General features: G+C 39.7%; 1 protein-coding gene across 1 annotated transcript in view; it reads left to right on the top strand.

The window, feature by feature from the left end:
- The window catches only part of DSG1 (desmoglein 1), a 43,462-nt gene extending 28,344 nt beyond the window's left edge, over nt 1-15,118 (top strand). Inside the window, exons 11-15 of the mRNA XM_019986916.2 lie at nt 1,691-1,981; nt 4,662-4,795; nt 5,099-5,171; nt 6,929-7,137; nt 9,988-15,118. Coding sequence (XP_019842475.2) covers nt 1,691-1,981; nt 4,662-4,795; nt 5,099-5,171; nt 6,929-7,137; nt 9,988-11,007 — 1,727 coding nt within the window. The 3' untranslated portion in view covers nt 11,008-15,118. The remainder of the gene's footprint in view (nt 1-1,690; nt 1,982-4,661; nt 4,796-5,098; nt 5,172-6,928; nt 7,138-9,987) is intronic.
- The last annotated feature ends 2,589 nt before the right edge of the window (nt 15,119-17,707 follow it).

The following is a 17,707-nucleotide window of genomic DNA, read 5'->3' as shown; positions in this document are numbered from 1 at the left end:
TAAAATGGGATTGACAATTTCCACTTGCTTCACAGATTAAAAAGAAATAAAGGAGCATTTCTTTAAAAGCATTCATTAATTCAGAATTTGTACCAAATTATGCTGGTCTTTTCCACAATCAGTCAAAATAAATGTAGGTTTTATAACGTGTATTACAAATAGAAATGTTTATTCCATCCACAGATAAAGCTTATTTCAGCGCTGAAATTGTCTTAAGCAATTGCTAGTTTACTCCTTTTCTTACACCCAACATCAAGCTTAACTGGACACATGAAGGAGAAATTGAAACTTAAGCTTACTAAAACTGTAGGTTTATGGCAAGTAGGGAACATTACCTTTGTCATTAAAAAATACAGTTTTCTGGGATAAACATTGGATCTGATAATAATAAAAATAACAAAAACAGTAGCAATAGAATTGTTGTACTCTGACACAATAATAATAGAACCAGCTTAGCTTGACTGAAATGACATGGACTTTGACTTCAGATAGATTAGGATGCGGGCTTCTCAGGCGGTGCAGTGGTCAAGAATCTGCTTGCCAACGCAGGAGACTCAAGAGATGTGGGTTCAATCGCTGGGTCACGAAGACCCTCTGGAGTAGACAGTGGCAACCTGCTCCAGAATTCTTGCCTAGAAAATTCCATGGACAGAGCCTGGTGGGCTACAGTCCATGGGGTTGCGAAGAATCAGACACAACTAGGCATAACACATGCACACATACACACAGACTAGGGTGTAAGCCTATCTCTAGTACCGGCTTTCAGGAATACCTTTATTCATTTACTCAGAAACTATGTATTGAATTCTAACCAAACGTTAGCCATTGTGCCAGATTCTAGAATGACAATGATGAACAAAGTCTGACAACAAAACTTACATCTAAAAAATAGAGATAATACAGCTCATGGGGTTGCAAGAGTCTGACACAACTTAGCAACTGAACAATAATAATAGTAACTTGCTGAAACCAACAGCAAGTGTGGCGCCATTAAGCTGAAACAAATCACAAATATCTCTCCTCTCATGTTTAGCCAACAAAGACAATAATTTACCGGAACTTCAAAGGACAAGAAGAAAGCAAATTTAGAATATCTGATAGTGAAACAAAAGTTCTTCACTTATTTAATAATGAAAATCCGCCCCCCACCTCCAATGGTGCCAAATTCTCCCTCCTATGAGTTGTTTGAACTGACAGTTGTGAGTTTGAGGATATGAAGTTTTATCAGTAGGTGATGTCTATACAAATGACAGACCAACCTGCTCAAAGTCTGTTGGTTTTGTCAGCCTATAAAAGGAAAAAAAACAAGAACTGAAGATGAAAGACAGTAAAACAGCAAACAAAATATGGAGAAGTGTGCAACACGCAGTCTAGAAATGTCTCCACACTGGCTTATAACACACTGCTGACCAACACATAACGTGACGTGTTCTGTGTATGTTTCTCAACACATGTTTCTTAACACATGTTTCTTTATTGTGTATGTTTTTTCTCAAGCACTAATATTTACTCGTAATGCTTTGATTTAAAAACTGAGTCGCAGACAAAAGACAATATGGGGGGTTATTGAACTGGTAGGAATTAAGGCACTGAAATAAGTATTTATGCAAAGAGAAAATAGGTTCGTATCGTCCAACAATTATTAAACCAAATGTATAAAATATTTCTTTCATTCTAAACTTTGTTACAGATGCTCTTCAAAGAACTTGTACTGGTACAATTGTTATTAACCTTGAAAATGGTGGCTGGAAAACCGAACGTCCAAATGTAAATGGAAGTACTACCTCTGCATATAGCCTTACTTCCGGAGGTGTTACCACTAATGGCTACATAACTGGTGTTGGTGGTGGTGCAAATACTCTTGCTGTTGGCACAAGTGTTTATGTACGTGAACCTGATACTTATCAGACAATAGGAGATAATGTACATTTTGGTCCTGCTGGCATTGGACTACTCATCATGGGATTCTTGGTCCTAGGATGTAAGTATTTGAACAGTTCTGTTTTTATGTGTCCCTCCAAAAAAACTAGGGAGGAAATTAGTTTTCTGTCCCTTTGATGAAATATATTCTATACATTCTTATTTTGTGCAATTATCAAGAAATTTCTATGTTTGGTGTTGGGTTTATGACATGAAAAAAAAATCAGTTTGATTTCTTAGAGTTCAGTGAGGATAAAAACTATTTTGCATCAAGTCTCAATGTAATAGGGAAGTACCGTAACAGGCTTCCCTGGTGGCTCAGTTGGTTAAGAATTCACCTGCAATGCAGGAGACTGCCTGAAATGCAAGAGACTTGAGTTTGATCCCTGTGGGGGGAAGATTCTCTGGGGAAGGAAACGGCAACCCACTCCAGTATTCTGGCCTGGGAAATTCCATGGACAGAGGAGCATGGTGGGCTATAGTCTATGGGGTTACAACAGTTGAACACAGCAACTAAACCACCACCAACCACCACCATAACAGACAGATTCAAATTGCTGTTTGAGTGAAGAAGACAGTAAGAAACAATTGATTGAAACAATCAGAAAAGGCTACATAGAACAAGTAAACTCTGAGTTGGGTTTTAACAGATGAATAGGAACTATCCTACTGGACAAGAAAAGGAGAACACAATACAAGAAGAAGAAAAAAAAATCCATGTGCACAGTCCCAAAAGAATGAGAGTGCAAGTAACTGCAATAAAGGACTCCATCAGAGAAGAAATAAAGGATGTGTCTGACAGTGTGATGAGAGTTGAGACTACAAACACAGGCAGGGGTTGACCTTGAGGGCACTTTATCTCACTTCAGTTCAGTTGCTCAGTTGTGTCAGACTCTTTGCAGCCCCATGAAGTTCAGCATGCCACGCTTCCCTGTCCATCACCAACTCCCGCAGCTTGCTCTAAACTCATGTCCATCGAGTTGGTGATGCCATTCCGCCATCTCATCCTCTATTGTCCCCATTTCCTCCTGCCTTCAATCCTTCCCAGCATCAGGGTCTTTTCCAGTGAGTCAGTTCTTCGCATCAGGTGGCCAGAGTATTGGAGCTTCAGCTTCAGCATCAGTCCTTCAAATGAATATTTAGGACTGAGTTCCTTTAGGATTGACTGGTTGGATCTCCTTGCAGTCCACGGGACTCTCAAGAGTCTTCTCCAACACCACAGTTCAAAAGCTATGCTAAAGCTGCACAGTCTAAGAAAAGAAGAACCAAAGAAAAGAAGGGGTAAACTCCAGCTTCTAAATTCAATTGTCTGAGTCTTTCCAAGGTTACCCAACTTTTCTGAGCCTTGCTTTTTTTTTTAGTATATATTTTTTAATTTTTATTTTTTAAATTATGAAGGTATGATAACACATTTATAGGAGACTTGGAAAACACAGAACAGAGTTACACATAGTTCCACTATATATTACAATATTTTTAAGTAGATAAGTTAAGATTTTTATTTGGAGTTTCAATATCAAACTCCCTGGGCCTTGCTTTTGCCTTCTATGAAATCATAAGACTTACTTCACAACACACTTTGATAATGAAAAAGAAGTATCACACATGGGAGCTTTTAGAAGTAGACCACAGGCTTCTCTGGTGGCTTAGTGGTAAAGAATCTGCCTGCCAATGCAGGAGACATGGGTTCAAGCCCTGATCCGGGAAGATCTCACATGCTCCCGAGACACTAAGCCTACGCACCACAGCTATTGATTCTGTTCTCCAGTGCCTAGGAGCTTCAGCTACTGAGTCCACAAGCCACAACTACTGCAGCCTGTGGGCCTAGGCGTGTGTTCAGCCACAAGAGAAGCCACAGCAGTGAAAAGCCCACATGCCACAACTAAAGAGTAGCCCCCAACTGTCACAACCGGAGAAAAGCCCACGTGTGCAGCAACAAAAAACCCAGCACAGCCAAAAATAATAAAATAATTAAGCAAATAAATTTTAAAAAAATTTTTAAAGAGAGAAACAGACTACATCCTGCGGTCACTAGAGAGGACCTGGAGAAGGCAATGGCACCCCACTCCTGTACTCTTGCCTGGAAAATTCCATGGACGGAGGAGCCTGGTAGGCTGCAGTCCATGGGGTCGCTAAGAGTCAGACATGACTGAGCAACTTCCCTTTCACTTTCCACTTTCACGCATTGGAGAAGGAAATGGCAACCCACTCCAGTGTTCTTGCCTGGAGAATCCCAGGGACGGGGGGGCCTGGTGGGCTTCTGTCTATGGGGTTGCACAGAGTCAGACACAACTGAAGTGACTTAACAGCAGCAGCAGAGAGGACCTAGTCAAGGATCTAGATATGAGGGTATAATGTTCAATGGATTCTCCAAGAGGTCTTTTAACATTGCTTTAGATGATCACAGAGTGGAGATGAGCCAAATGTTACAACCTCTGAGAAATATTTCTCCTTTAATACTTCCCTAAGTAATGACAGGGGGAAAAAAAACTCATCTGTTTTAATAGTATAATAGCATCTGTAATCAGAATATTCTGTAACAAGTAAAAATTGACTGCAGTCTGAAGCTGACACTGATTTTGGTATCTCACCAATATTCAGCTTGTTTTCTGAAACTTTCATAATTATGTTAGAATCAAGTGGAGTTAAATTAGGGATTCAAATTTAATCATAAGGGTAGGTCGTTTTGTTTTAGTGTGGTCCCACTGTTAATTCCAATATTCCTGTCTTTTCCCCACCAGTGGTCCCCTTCTTGCTGATGTGCTGTGACTGTGGAGGCGCCCCTGGCGGCGGGGCTGCCTTTGAGCCTGTTCCTGAATGTTCCGACGGAGCAATTCACTCGTGGGCAGTGGAAGGTGCACAGGCCGATCCTGGGGTAAGTGCTCATCAATAACAGGTGGCCCCTTCACAGGCTTCAAAACTCTTGAACCAAGACACAGGGAATCACTCACAGTCTAGACTATTCTTTGTTCTGAGAGAGCCAAAAGGGAGAACCAAGAGAAATCCAAGGTGCATCAAAATTGGATGACAGTAACAAGAAAGCCTTTCTCAATAAGGTTCACATTGCTTTTAGTTTTGTTTTTTTTTTAATGTCTCAGATAATTTGAGAACAAGCCCACTGTATAATCACTGAAAGAAAAGAATCATTACAAATGGGAAAATGTTTCCTGTCCTTTAGGTTCTGGCCAATAGTGCTGTACCATGCATACCAGTCACTAATGCAAATGTAATTGAGTATGTTGACAACTCAGGTAAGAAAAAATTTTTTAAAGTTTTAACAATTCAATTACTAAGAAGGAACTCTGTTCTCCGTCTTTGTATACCTTACTATTTCCCAACCGTCTTATCTTTACAATTGTTCCTATCATTCTTTTTTAGATGACTAATTTGCAAATTAAATGATAAAGAAAAACCTACAGTAATTACTATTCCTTTAAGCTGGTATTTTTTAAAATCTTCCATAATCATCAGAAAGTACACAGGTGATGATTGGGATTTCTGTTAAATAGAGAAGTACAAAAGTCAATTTCGGTTGAGATTTTTTTGTTTAATAGAGCAATTGTTATTCATTAAAAACTACTCATTTGAACTTAAAAATAACCCTATTAAATAGATGTATGCTCATTTATTGAGGCTAGCCTCTGCCTCTACAATTCACAAAATCAGTCTAATGAAAAGAGCAATTAATTTTAAAAACTCGTATTTTGAAAATAATTGTACCATCTTGCTTCTTTTCAAGGTAAATAAATATTACCGATTCTATTTTTTTCAGTCTTTTTCAAACTTGTGATCATGACCTTTCCACTTTGAACTCTTCAAAATGGAAAAGACATAGAATGTTTATAACTTACAGAACTGGACCACATTCAAAAGGCGGGAGATGCTAGTCTAAACTTCTTTCTCCCCCTGAGGCATCTATTTTTGTTAATGACACCAACACCTTCCACCTCAAAAGCAGAAATTCATTGTTGACTCTCATAGCTTCCTATTCATTGACACCCAATCAGTTCTCAAGACTTGACAAATCTTCAAATCCACAAGGATTTATTTATGCATGTATTCCCTTATTAAGTCTACAAACCTTGAACAAAGCACAGTGAACAGCAGCAGAATAAGAAGTATGAAATGCTGTACCTAAACTGAAGAGCTTTAAAATATGAAAGCCATAGGACTGTTCCATTGTCAACATTCTCTGTCCATGGCACTTGCATAGTCTGGCCACCCTTTTATCTCATCTATATGGAATACTATAACAGACTTCTACTCACCCCTCACATTCAAATGCAAATCCCAGAGTCTCCATGTAAACCTGTTCCCTCGCCATAGCCATGTTTTCTTCTCTGAAAGCTTTGGAGTGCCTGTGCTAGAGTCTAATATGTATATACACCGAGTATTCTCATACTTTTTCTTTAACTTTTAGAATTTGGGTATTTTCCTCCAATTTGAAATCAAACTCTCTAAGGTATAGATAGGGTTTTGTAACCTCTAGGGAGCCCCCTTATCCCAGCACAACATATAGTAACTTCTCAACAAATGATGGGCTTCCCTGGTAGCTCAGACAGTAAAAAATTCCGCCTGCAGTGCAGGAAACCCAGGTTCGTTCCCTAAGTTGGGAAAATCCACTGGAGAAGGTATAGCTTACCCACTCCAGTAGTCTTGCCTGGAGAATTCCATGGACAGAGGAGACTGGTGGGCTACAGTTCATGGGGTCGCAAAGAGTCAGACATGACTGACTAACTAACACACATAACAGACAACAAATAATTAGTGAATTAACAAATTGGTTAATAATATTATTTTGAACTCAATATATTTATAATCTCCGTTCTTTATGTGTTACCTTCATTTTATTTCTTTGCTCGCTCACCACTGCATACCTGAATGAAGAAATTATACATTAGAGTAAGTTGTTAATTTTTAGTTTACAATACGCTAGAGAAAATATAGTTTACTGGATTTAAAATATAGTTTACTGGAAAGTAAAATTTAATTTGATTAACACTTTTAGGAGTTTACACAAATGAGTATGGTGCCAGAGAAATGCAAGATCTGGGAGGAGGAGAAAGAACGACAGGATTTGAACTAACAGATGGAGTTAAAATGTCAGGAGGACCTGAGATATGTCAAGAATATCCTGGAACACTAAGAAGAAATTCTATGAGGGAATGTAGAGAAGGCGGGCTGAATATGAACTTCATGGAAAGTTACTTCTGCCAGGTAAGCTCTCTGTCCCCATGCCTTCTCTCCATCCTGCACCCATATCTTTACCCCACGCTCAGCAACTCAGTCATGCCCAACTCTACGACCCTTTGGACTATAACCCACCAGGTTCCTCTGTCCAAGGGATTTTTCAGGCAAGAATACTGGAGTGGGTTGCTATTTCCTCCTACAGGGATTTCCAACCCATCTCCTGTGTCTCCTGCATTGCAGGTGGATGCTCCATCGCTGAGCCATCAAGGAAGCCCCATCTCTACCCTAGACCCACACTGTTTTCAACAAGGTTATGGTGGGCACCTCCTAACAAGGTTTCCAGCCTCTGGTCTTTAGATACAGATGCTGGCAATCTATATTCCAATTGAATAACATTTCTAAAACTCTGACTTGAGCACTTTGAAAGTGAAGGTGAAAGTGAAGTCGCTCAGCCATGTCCGACTCTTTGCGACCCCATGGACTGTAGCCTACCAGGCTCCTCTCTCCATGGGATTCTCCAGGCAAGAATACTGGAGTGGGTTGCCATTTCCTTCTCCAGGGGATCTTCCCAACCCAGGGATCAAACCCCGGCTTCCCACATTCCAGGCAGACGCTTTAACCTCTGAGCCACCAGGGAGCACTTTTCTCCCCTGCTTTCAAACAGCCAGTGGCTCCCAGCTCTGTTTTGTTTGTGGAATAAAATCCAAAATTCCTTCACATAGCCATTAACCAACTGACCTCTTTCCTCACACCCCCAGTTACTCCTTACCAACAACCCCACTTGCCAAGCACCTCTGCCTTATTCACACTGATCCACTCCCCTTCATGTCTTTTTTCATGCTGTGCTCGTCCTGGAATGCTTCTGTCTGATCATCTCTCTTACCAACCCCCACTCATCTTTCAATCCACTTTAAACATTTCCACCTTTCTGAAATTGTTAACTGTTTATCCTCTCATCCAAAATAGGATTGATGTTTCTGTATGTGTATTTCTGTAGCACTTTGTACGTTTTATGTAACATTCCATTGCTAGAATCTGTTAGTCACATGCCCATGTCCATACATGCTCTACATTATGTTGCTGGTACCTGGCTCAGTTTCAAGCACAGAATAAAGGAGTAAAGGAAAGAGTAAAGGAAATTTTAAAAAGGGGATATATATATATATATATATATAAACACATATAACTGATTCCCTTTGCTATACAGCTGAAACTAACAAAGCACTGTAAAGCAACAATACTCCAATAAAATATTTTTTAAGAAAGCGTAGGCCCAAGAGCCATAGTACACTTCTAGGACATTCTAAGAACCAGAAAGAATTAATTTTGCTATCTCCAGGTAGAGACAGAATTTCCCTTAGTTATACTTCATAGGACACTTAAACCTTCAAAAATTTCTTACCTCTGAGATTGTCTCTCATACATTTATGTCCTTATACATCCTGCCCTAAAACACCTTCATTAACTCTCCTAATCAGAAAAACAGTGAAAAAGTCACTCAGTCGTGTCTGACTCTATGCGACCCCATGGGTTGTAGTCTGCCAGGCTCCTTCTCCAGGGAATCTTCCCGACCCAGGGATCAAACCCAGTGGCTGATATTTTGAACTGAAATACCAGTAAACTCTTTCAAATAGTAGCAAATAATAAGAGGACTGTTGCTGAAATCCATAGGCAGACTTCTTATCCATGTCCCTACACATGAATATTATTTTCATGAAAAGTACAATTTCTGCCTCAAAACTTTTGCACTTGTAGCTCCTTCTGTCCAGAACCCTCTCTCTCTGCTTTACTCTCCCAGTGACTTTACTCCAGTTTCTGAACAAACATCACTTTATGAGATGCTTTCCCTGACACTCTGTCTGAAAGAGAAACCCTATCTCTCTCTATTCCTTTACTCTGCACCTTCTGACAGATACTTTTATGTGTTATTTTCTGGTTCATCCTACTGAAATGTAAGCCCTATGAGAAAGGGACTTTACCTGGTTTTGCTCATTACTTTATTGCCAACTTCCTAATTGAGTGTCTGGCAAACAGTAAGGACTCAAAGCACAATTTTGAATTGACATGGCACAATGAGTTGGTTTGCTAGGTGTTTCTGATTAACCTGAAAGTTTGCAATCCAATATTGCAGACAAGAGAGATGAGATAAAAGCACACACATCTGTGGGCTTTCACTTTGACTTGACAGAGGTTTCATTTTTAAGAATTGTCTTTGGTCACCTTCAATTTTGAACCTCAAAGTAGCATAGACCCAGTGTCAAATTCTCCTCTTATCTTGCTTTAAAAACCACATTGAAATAAATCACCATATTCACTTCATCTGAAGGAAGACAAGTACAATCCCGAATGAACCCAAATCAACTATAAACTGTGTCTTTTAAACAAATCAAAAAAACACACAATTCTGGCATACTTTAGGTTCTGTGTTTGTAAGTATGTCCTTCTAACTTGGTTGCAAAACAATTTATGTGATTCTTTTCATGATTTTGTGTCCAAAGTGCACCAACATGAAAAAGTCCATCTAAATAAATATCAAAATATATTATCAAAATTACAGTTAATTTCTAACCAAACTCTTTCAAGTAATTACATAATAACTTCTAAAGAGTCTGTGGAGAAGGAAATGGCAGCCCACTCCAGTATCCTTGCCTGGAAAATCCCATGGAGAGAGGAACCTGGTGGGCTACAGTCCATGGGGTTGCAAAGAGTCAGAAACGACTCAGCAACTAAACAACAAGAGTGTCTGGAAGACGTTAGAATTTTGCTTTATGTGTAGTTTTCTGGTAAAGCCCTGGAAGAAGAAATAATGATAAAGACCTCTATTACTGTTAAAAAATGTATTCATCATTCCATTTTCTCTTTCGCCTACAAATTCAGAAAGCATATGCTTATGCGGATGAAGACGAAGGACGCCCATCCAATGACTGTCTGCTCATCTACGATATTGAGGGTGCAGGCTCCCCTGCGGGCTCTGTGGGCTGTTGTAGCTTCATTGGAGAAGACTTGGATGACACCTTCTTGGATACACTGGGGCCGAAGTTTAAGAAGTTGGCAGACATCAGCCTGGGAAAAGACGTTGAACCATTTCCAGACTCTGATCCCTCTTGGCCACCTGAGAGCACTGAGCCGGTCTGCCCTCCGCAGGGAACAGAGCCCACTGGTGGTGGACACCCACCCATCTCCCCACGTTTCGGCACCACCACCGTCATCTCTGAGAACACCTACCCCTCGGGACCTGGGGTACAGCACCCTACGCCGATTCCTGATCCTCTGGGCTATGGTAATGTCACCGTGACCGAGTCTTACACCTCCTCGGGCACTCTGAAGCCCTCTGTCCACATTCACGATAACCGACACGCATCAAACGTGGTGGTGACAGAGCGGGTAGTCGGTCCAATCTCCGGTGCCGACTTGCAGGGGATGCTAGAGATGCCTGACTTGAGAGACGGGTCAAACGTGATAGTGACAGAAAGGGTAATAGCACCAAGTTCAAGTCTGCCCACCACTCTGACCATCCCTGATCCTAGGCAGTCTTCCAATGTAGTAGTGACGGAAAGAGTGATCCAGCCAACTTCCGGCATAGTGGGCAATCTGAGCATGCACCCTGAGTTATCAAACACCCACAACGTGATTGTGACGGAGAGGGTAGTTTCCGGCTCCGGCATCACGGGCAGCAGCAGCCTGCTGGGCAGTGCAGGTGGAGGAAGTGGTGGTGGCATCGGGCTGGGCAGCCTAGGAGGTGGCGGGGGCCTGAGTAGCAGCCTAGGGGGCGCAGCCACCATCGGCCACTTGAGGGGTTCCGCTGAGCATCACTTTAGCAACACCCTCGGTTCCGCCTCCCCTACCACAACCCGGAGTCGAATCACAAAGTACAGTACAGTTCAATATACCAAGTAGCCAGGGACCCCAGCATGCTTTTTTCACCGTCATTGTGATTTAGGTTTAATTCCCATCACCACAAAACTAACAATGTGATTTAGGATGCACAGCCACGTGCTAAGAAAATTGTGGCACAAAGTGAGACACCACAGTGAGAAAAATCGATGGAAACAGTGCCGTTGGGCAAGAGCTCTCCTGAGCCTTTATAACTTTTTTTTGTATATTAATACTAAGGCAATCATGACCATGAACTAAAACTGGAGACAGGGGCTTCTTTGTGCCTGTAGGGTCTTCTGTGCTTTTGTGTGGCCTCTAGTGTTTCTCCAGCACGTGGAACAAAACACTGATCTTAAGATGACAATGGTCATCATTCTTCTTGCTTGGTTTTGAAATTTCATATAGCTCAGGCAATATTTTTAAAAAACTAAACATGCAATATACACTCAAGTATGTGGGAAGAATTTGAAATGTGCCCCCAAATGCCTGGTCTGGTCAGTGTCACAGATGATATAAATAAAAACTCAACCACATATTTAGACCAGGGTTAACCATTAAAGAGGGCTTCCCTCATAGCTCAGTGGGTGAAGCATCTGCTTACAATGCAGGAGGCCCAGGTTCGATCCTGGGTCAGGAAGATCCCCAGAGAAGGGAATGGCAACCCACTCCAGTATTCTTGCCTGGAAAAATCCCATGGACAGAGGAGACTGGTGAGCTATAGCCCATGGGGTCGCAAAGAGTCTGACACAACTGAGCTACTAACACTTTCACTTTAACCATTAAAGAGTAAAAACCTGGCTACACATCCAAGTCCACAAGCGACCAACCACTCCCACCTTAAAAACGGCGCTAGATGAAACAAACCTCAAATTAGGAAATGTTTCCTGGGAGGGAAATTCCCTAAGAGAGTGGCAACAGAGTGAGACCTACTAGGGGTGAGCTGGCGCTGTGTGAGCCTCGATCCTGCGCTGGAGCTTCAGCTACAGTTCCTATGGAGTCAAGGACTTCTCTGATTCTAGTTTGTGTTTAGTGGTAGATGCAATAGTGATGAATATTGTATACTGGTGAGGTTGCAGGGTATCACACTTGTTTCTCCCTTTACCACTGTGGCTCTGACCTAATAAAGGAGAACCTACCAGGTGTACTTCTCTGACTGAAGCAAGTAACACCTGACACGGTTGTCATCACTAGTGGTAAATTATCTTCCAAAGAAGCAGATGGGAACCGCATTGCATTTTCAGATTGTGTTTTTAGTGTTATTCCTTTATATTTGCAGCTCTTTATTACACATTTTCTAAGTTAAAAAAAAGGATTTGGGATGAGCTGTGAGAAAAAGCCTGCAGTATAGTTATGCTTTGGGGAGATTATTTGAAAGGGATCTAAAAAAATTGTTTTTAGAAAATGTAAAATGTTTAATGGGGGGAGCTAGAATGTTTCAGTAAATTAATACCATACTGTTGTTTTTAACTGAGTTTCGTACTTTTTAAAACAACCCTCTGCTGCTATTTTGAAGAGGTCAACTAGGAACTTTTAACAGAGTTGATGATATTGTGTTAACATGAGTGAAGTTGTACTAGACAAACCATTTTCTTATTCTATTCCACCCTCAAACTGAATTTTCTCGCTAGCCTAAATTTTCCATTCCTGATTTGTCATAAGCTCTTGGATTATCTATGCTCCAATTTATAGTTTCCAAATTATATATTATATTTTTATAACTTCAAAATTTTAGTAATGTGCTATTTATGGTAAGTCATTTCTGTGAATTTGCTATATAGTGTTACCTGGTTAAAAAAATCTCTGAATAGAATCAAAGCATTCTTAGAGGTAAATTTACTATTGTATGGTAGAGGCATTTTTTTCTTTTTTCTAAATTCAATGTTAATATGTGCTCACTAATGTGAAACTAGATATGACAAAAATCTTTTAAGGATTAGCCTGCCCCAATTACTCAATTTTCTAGAGTGTCATAAGATCAAAGAATAGTTATTGGACTTTCAACACTTGTCAAAGGGGGATTGTGAGTGAATTATTTTACCCAGAGCTATTTTGCTCTATGTTACAGCAAATGATATCAATATTTTCAAATCTACAATATACATCTTATATTGACTCTGTAGACTATGTAAAATTTTGATAGTCTTAGGCTGCAGTCCATGGGGTCGCTAAGAGTCGGACACGACTGAGTGACTTCACTTTCACTTTTCACTTCCATGCATTGGAGAAGGAAATGGCAACCCACTCCAGTGTTCTTGCCTGGAGAATCCCAGGGACAGGGAAGCCTAGTGGGCTTCCGTCTATGGGGTCACACAGAGTCGGACACGACTGAAGCGACTTAGCACCAGCAGCAGCCGCAGCAGCATGCCAAAATGCAGAGATGTAAATAAAATCATTCACAGAGAGTCTTTCTTTTATTTCTCTCATTTAGAGGTTCCATTAATAATGGGTAATCTTTCCAGAAATAAAGCATACTTGAGTATGTCTATATCCAGGAGTTTGAAGAAATAAAAATAATTATTAATTAATTGCTAGTATTTGTCACTTTGATATGACATATCATACAGAAGTATTTTCTTAAGACTTCTGATATCTTCCAGAGGCATTTTTTAGATAGTCTAACAAATGCCAGAGTGACTATCTTTAATAACTATTGTTATTAAGATCCATTAGTTACATAAAATCATGGGAGATACAAGAGAAAAATGGCAGTATTAGTCATCAATCTTCCTAGGAAGATAATTTCAAAATAAAAATTTTTTTTCAGGATTACACATTGATGTTCTAATTCTTTATCCCTAAATTTTAAAATTATCTTTTTAAGACAGCAACCATTCTAAGTCATTTAAAGTCATGTAATTTTTTTTAAATGATCAGTCTTTAGGAAGAATTTAATCCTTCTCTTTAAATGCTTTACTCTAATCCATATACCTTATATCATTCCATAGATGTAAAGATATGAAAATATCTTTATAAATGAATAGTTATATTTCAAATCCATATTGCAAGCTGAGTCTCAGATCAGCTTGCTCCTAACAAAAGAGAAGGAAGAAAGAGTTATTTATATGTTATGTATATATAGTTTGAAAATAAAGTGTTTAATATTTACAAAACATCCTACTCTCCAAAGATGTAGTCCTCAGGGACAAAAATTAGTGTACTACAAATACTTTATTATTTAATATCAATCAAAATACCATTTTGAGCTAATTTTGACACTGAATTTCAAATATATCTGCTAGGTAGTATTAGCTTGCCTGATATAATGATACTTGCACTGAAAAATTTATAGAAAAAGTATCTATTTGGGGTCATTTATAGGCCTTCATCTGCACATCTGCTCTACATTTTTGTATAAAGTTTTTAGCCTCATAATCTTTATTCAATGTACTATTCTGACACAATTTTAATTATATAGCTTCAAAAATTACATATTCACTCTGTATGTTTCCAGTTACTACATACACAATTCATTTCTAAGTTTATACCAATATTTGAATGTTAGTCAGAGTATAACATATATGACAGCCTTTGACTTTAGCAGGAGTTTAAAGGTGTCGTAATCTTGGCTAAAACGGCCCTCACTTTTTCAGAAAAACATATGAAACCCAGAACAAACTTCTGAAGGTATTGCCACATTTCCTCATGCCTATTTAATCAATTCTAACTTTTGAGGGACTCCTGGTGTTTGTAAGACTTACTTCACATTGTATTAGAATACACGGGTCCATGAAAGAGAATCTGTCTTCCAGTTCTAAGTTATTCAAATCCTGTTAGGATGAAAGCATAAGTGGATCAATCTACTCTCCATCAAATAATTTTAAAACAATGAATAAGCTATTGTTTAGTTGTCTACATTCCTCCATTTTGTTATATTTGAATTACTAAACACTTTATCATCAAACTGTACGTAGTCTAACTTATTTTTCTTTTGCTATTTTACAACTAGTTTTAAACTCTAATATTCATCTTGGGTGATGTTTACAACAAGGTGCTTTTCTTCCATTTTCAGTATAAATGTTTTGGGATTATTTGGGTCCTAATTCCTTGCATGGTCATCTGTTGGCTGTTTTAAGTTGGTTTGTAATTTCTAAAGAGTTATGTTTACAGCAATAAAATGATTCATATGCCTTCATTATCTTTTCTGAATTGCAAGGTGGGGATGGGTTTCAACATATAAAGAATAATTAGGAGTTATCAAATCTAGTTATAATTTTCAGTCCATATAAGGGAAGAAATCATTTTATTTTCACACTGTTAAAATTTTTTATTTTTGATTTCCTAATTCATTTCATCTCATGTTTACTGAGGAACCCTCTCTCTAGAATGCTACTCAGTTATGTCAGAACACAGCCTTAAGCAGCCTCATGTAAATAAGTCAATGATCAATAATGCATTTTAAGCTTTTATTTGATACTTTTAGCATCTTTATGTTTTCACCTTTTTCTCTTTCATACTCTGATTTTTTTTGTTACACCAGCATTTTATATCTTTTAAGTGGATTTTCTTATTTACCTTTAAAATCATGCCTTTATTATCATATCATCATCTTTTTGCTCTCCAATGCCACTTTCAGAACATTATCATCTTCATCATTATCATATTCCCCTTTTCAGACATATGGGATCTGCTTATCTCCCCCTCCCTCTCTTCTTCTTGTGCTATTTTACCAACCTCTTTATAACATTCCCACTTTTACTACAGACTCTTGTACTCTGGCCCACTGTCTTCTGTGGCTTCTCCAACTCCATGGATGAGGCACTCGGTACCCCACATTCTCAGCTCCTACACCTCCATTCCCCCAGTTTCCTCAACCACTTGCTTCCTCATCATAACCCAGCATGGCAGGACCTCAAATGCGTCTCTCAATTTCTCCTTATCCTTCCAGCTCACTTGCTGACAAATTCCAATTGTTGCACTTCCTCTACTTCATTACTCTTTGGACTCCCACCACTTTCTCAGCATCTGTCAGCTTCACTTCCCTCCTTGTCTATCTAGGCACAGGGCATTTCAGGCCGAGGGGACAACAAAATTGCAAGCATTCTGAGGTAGGCATGTGGCTTGGGGGATTCAAGAAAGAAGAGACCTACATGTGGAGTGAAAGAAGGAAATGAGAAATGAAGTCTGAGAGGTACCAGGGGTGGGATGGAGTTTGACCTCTCAGGTCATTGTAAGAATTCTCACTTACTCAGTGACATGGAGAGCCACTGGAAAGCCTGGACAGAGGAATACTCTGATCAGGCTTGTATTTTCAAAAGATCACCTGTTGCTACCTCTTCCGTGCGCACACGTGTGCTAAGTTGCTTCAGTTTTGCCCACTCTTTGTGACCCCATGGAGTCCTATTACCTGGTTTGACCATACAATTTGGTAGCAAAACAAGTGACAAAAATAAACCAAAAGCCCTAAACAGTTTAACAGCAACATGCAAAAAGAAACTGGAAAAGGGGCACTGAGCAATAAATTAAAATCCCACTATAAAGTATCTTGAAAGAACTCAAGCATAATAAATATAAATGGAGAATATTGGCCAAAAATTTCGAACAGATGCCAGTTTCTCAGCATGGACTTGGTGACTGAGCTCAAATAATTCAAACTCCAGCTGACTCTGGGAGGCTTACTTTTTCTAGTTTTACAAACAAAGCTCAATTATGCCAGACTTGGGATATTCCGGTCTGCTCTGTGCCTGTGTCCTAGCCATCCTTATGTAAAGCCTAGGGACGAAATCCCCGGCCTCTAGAGCTTTCCTGCAACTGCTCAAAATCTCAGGCTATAATTTTTATCAAAGTTCTTATCTGGGACTTTCCTGTGGCCCAGTGGTTAAGAATCTGCCTACTAATGCAGGGGACATGGGTTCAATCCCTGGTCCAAGAAGATCCCACATGCCATGGTGCAACTAAGCCAGAGAGCCACAACTACTAAAGCCCATGCACCTGGAGCCCACACTCCACAGCAAGAGAAGCCACTGCCATGAGAAGCCGAGCACTGCAACTAAAGAAAGCCCAAACTAGAGAAAGCCCGTAGCAACGAAGCCATAAATATATAAATAAATAGAAGTTTCTATCCAGTTGGACCCAGAATGTAATTGGTCACATTTTTCAAAGGAAAATACTTTGCTGCATTCAAATTAATAGATATCTCTTTCCAAATGTATGCCTGTTTTCTGCTTGATAAATGACTCCCCCAGGCTTCTTGTTTATTTTAATCACATTTTCAATTGGTTTCACCCAGAAGTAGACCCTAAGATAGGATGTGAGGGTAATGTGGAGGGAAAGGATGGAGAGGAAGGAACCACAGGTAGTAAATGGTGAGATGAAAGAGGGGAGGGAAAACAGGCAATAAAAGCCAGGGATCATCATGGACAACTGAAGCCCAGCACTTCTGGGAGGGAAAATCCCTCCTGGGGAAAACTCTGGGAGCTGGCGTGGTACGTGCACCATAAAGATAAACTATCCTGGGAATGAGGGCAATATATGCAGAGGGTACTGAAAGGATCTGTCACAAACACTGGTACCCTCTATAGAGCACTCTCTGATCAAATATGTGACACAAAACCTCAGAATTTTCTGATTTGACAGGCCTTCTTGAACATTCCACTGTAAATAAGAATGATCATGAGTTAATATAGCAACAGAGTGGATCATAAAATCCAATGGAGTAAAATAGGAAAGTCTTCAGGTCCCCCTTGTCATTAACTTGTACCTTTATGATATTATATCGTGTATA

Source organism: Bos indicus, chromosome 24 (genome assembly GCF_029378745.1).
Source record: "Bos indicus isolate NIAB-ARS_2022 breed Sahiwal x Tharparkar chromosome 24, NIAB-ARS_B.indTharparkar_mat_pri_1.0, whole genome shotgun sequence".
Classification (NCBI taxonomy): Eukaryota; Metazoa; Chordata; class Mammalia; order Artiodactyla; family Bovidae; genus Bos; species Bos indicus.
This window is presented reverse-complemented; position numbering and strand designations above follow the sequence as displayed.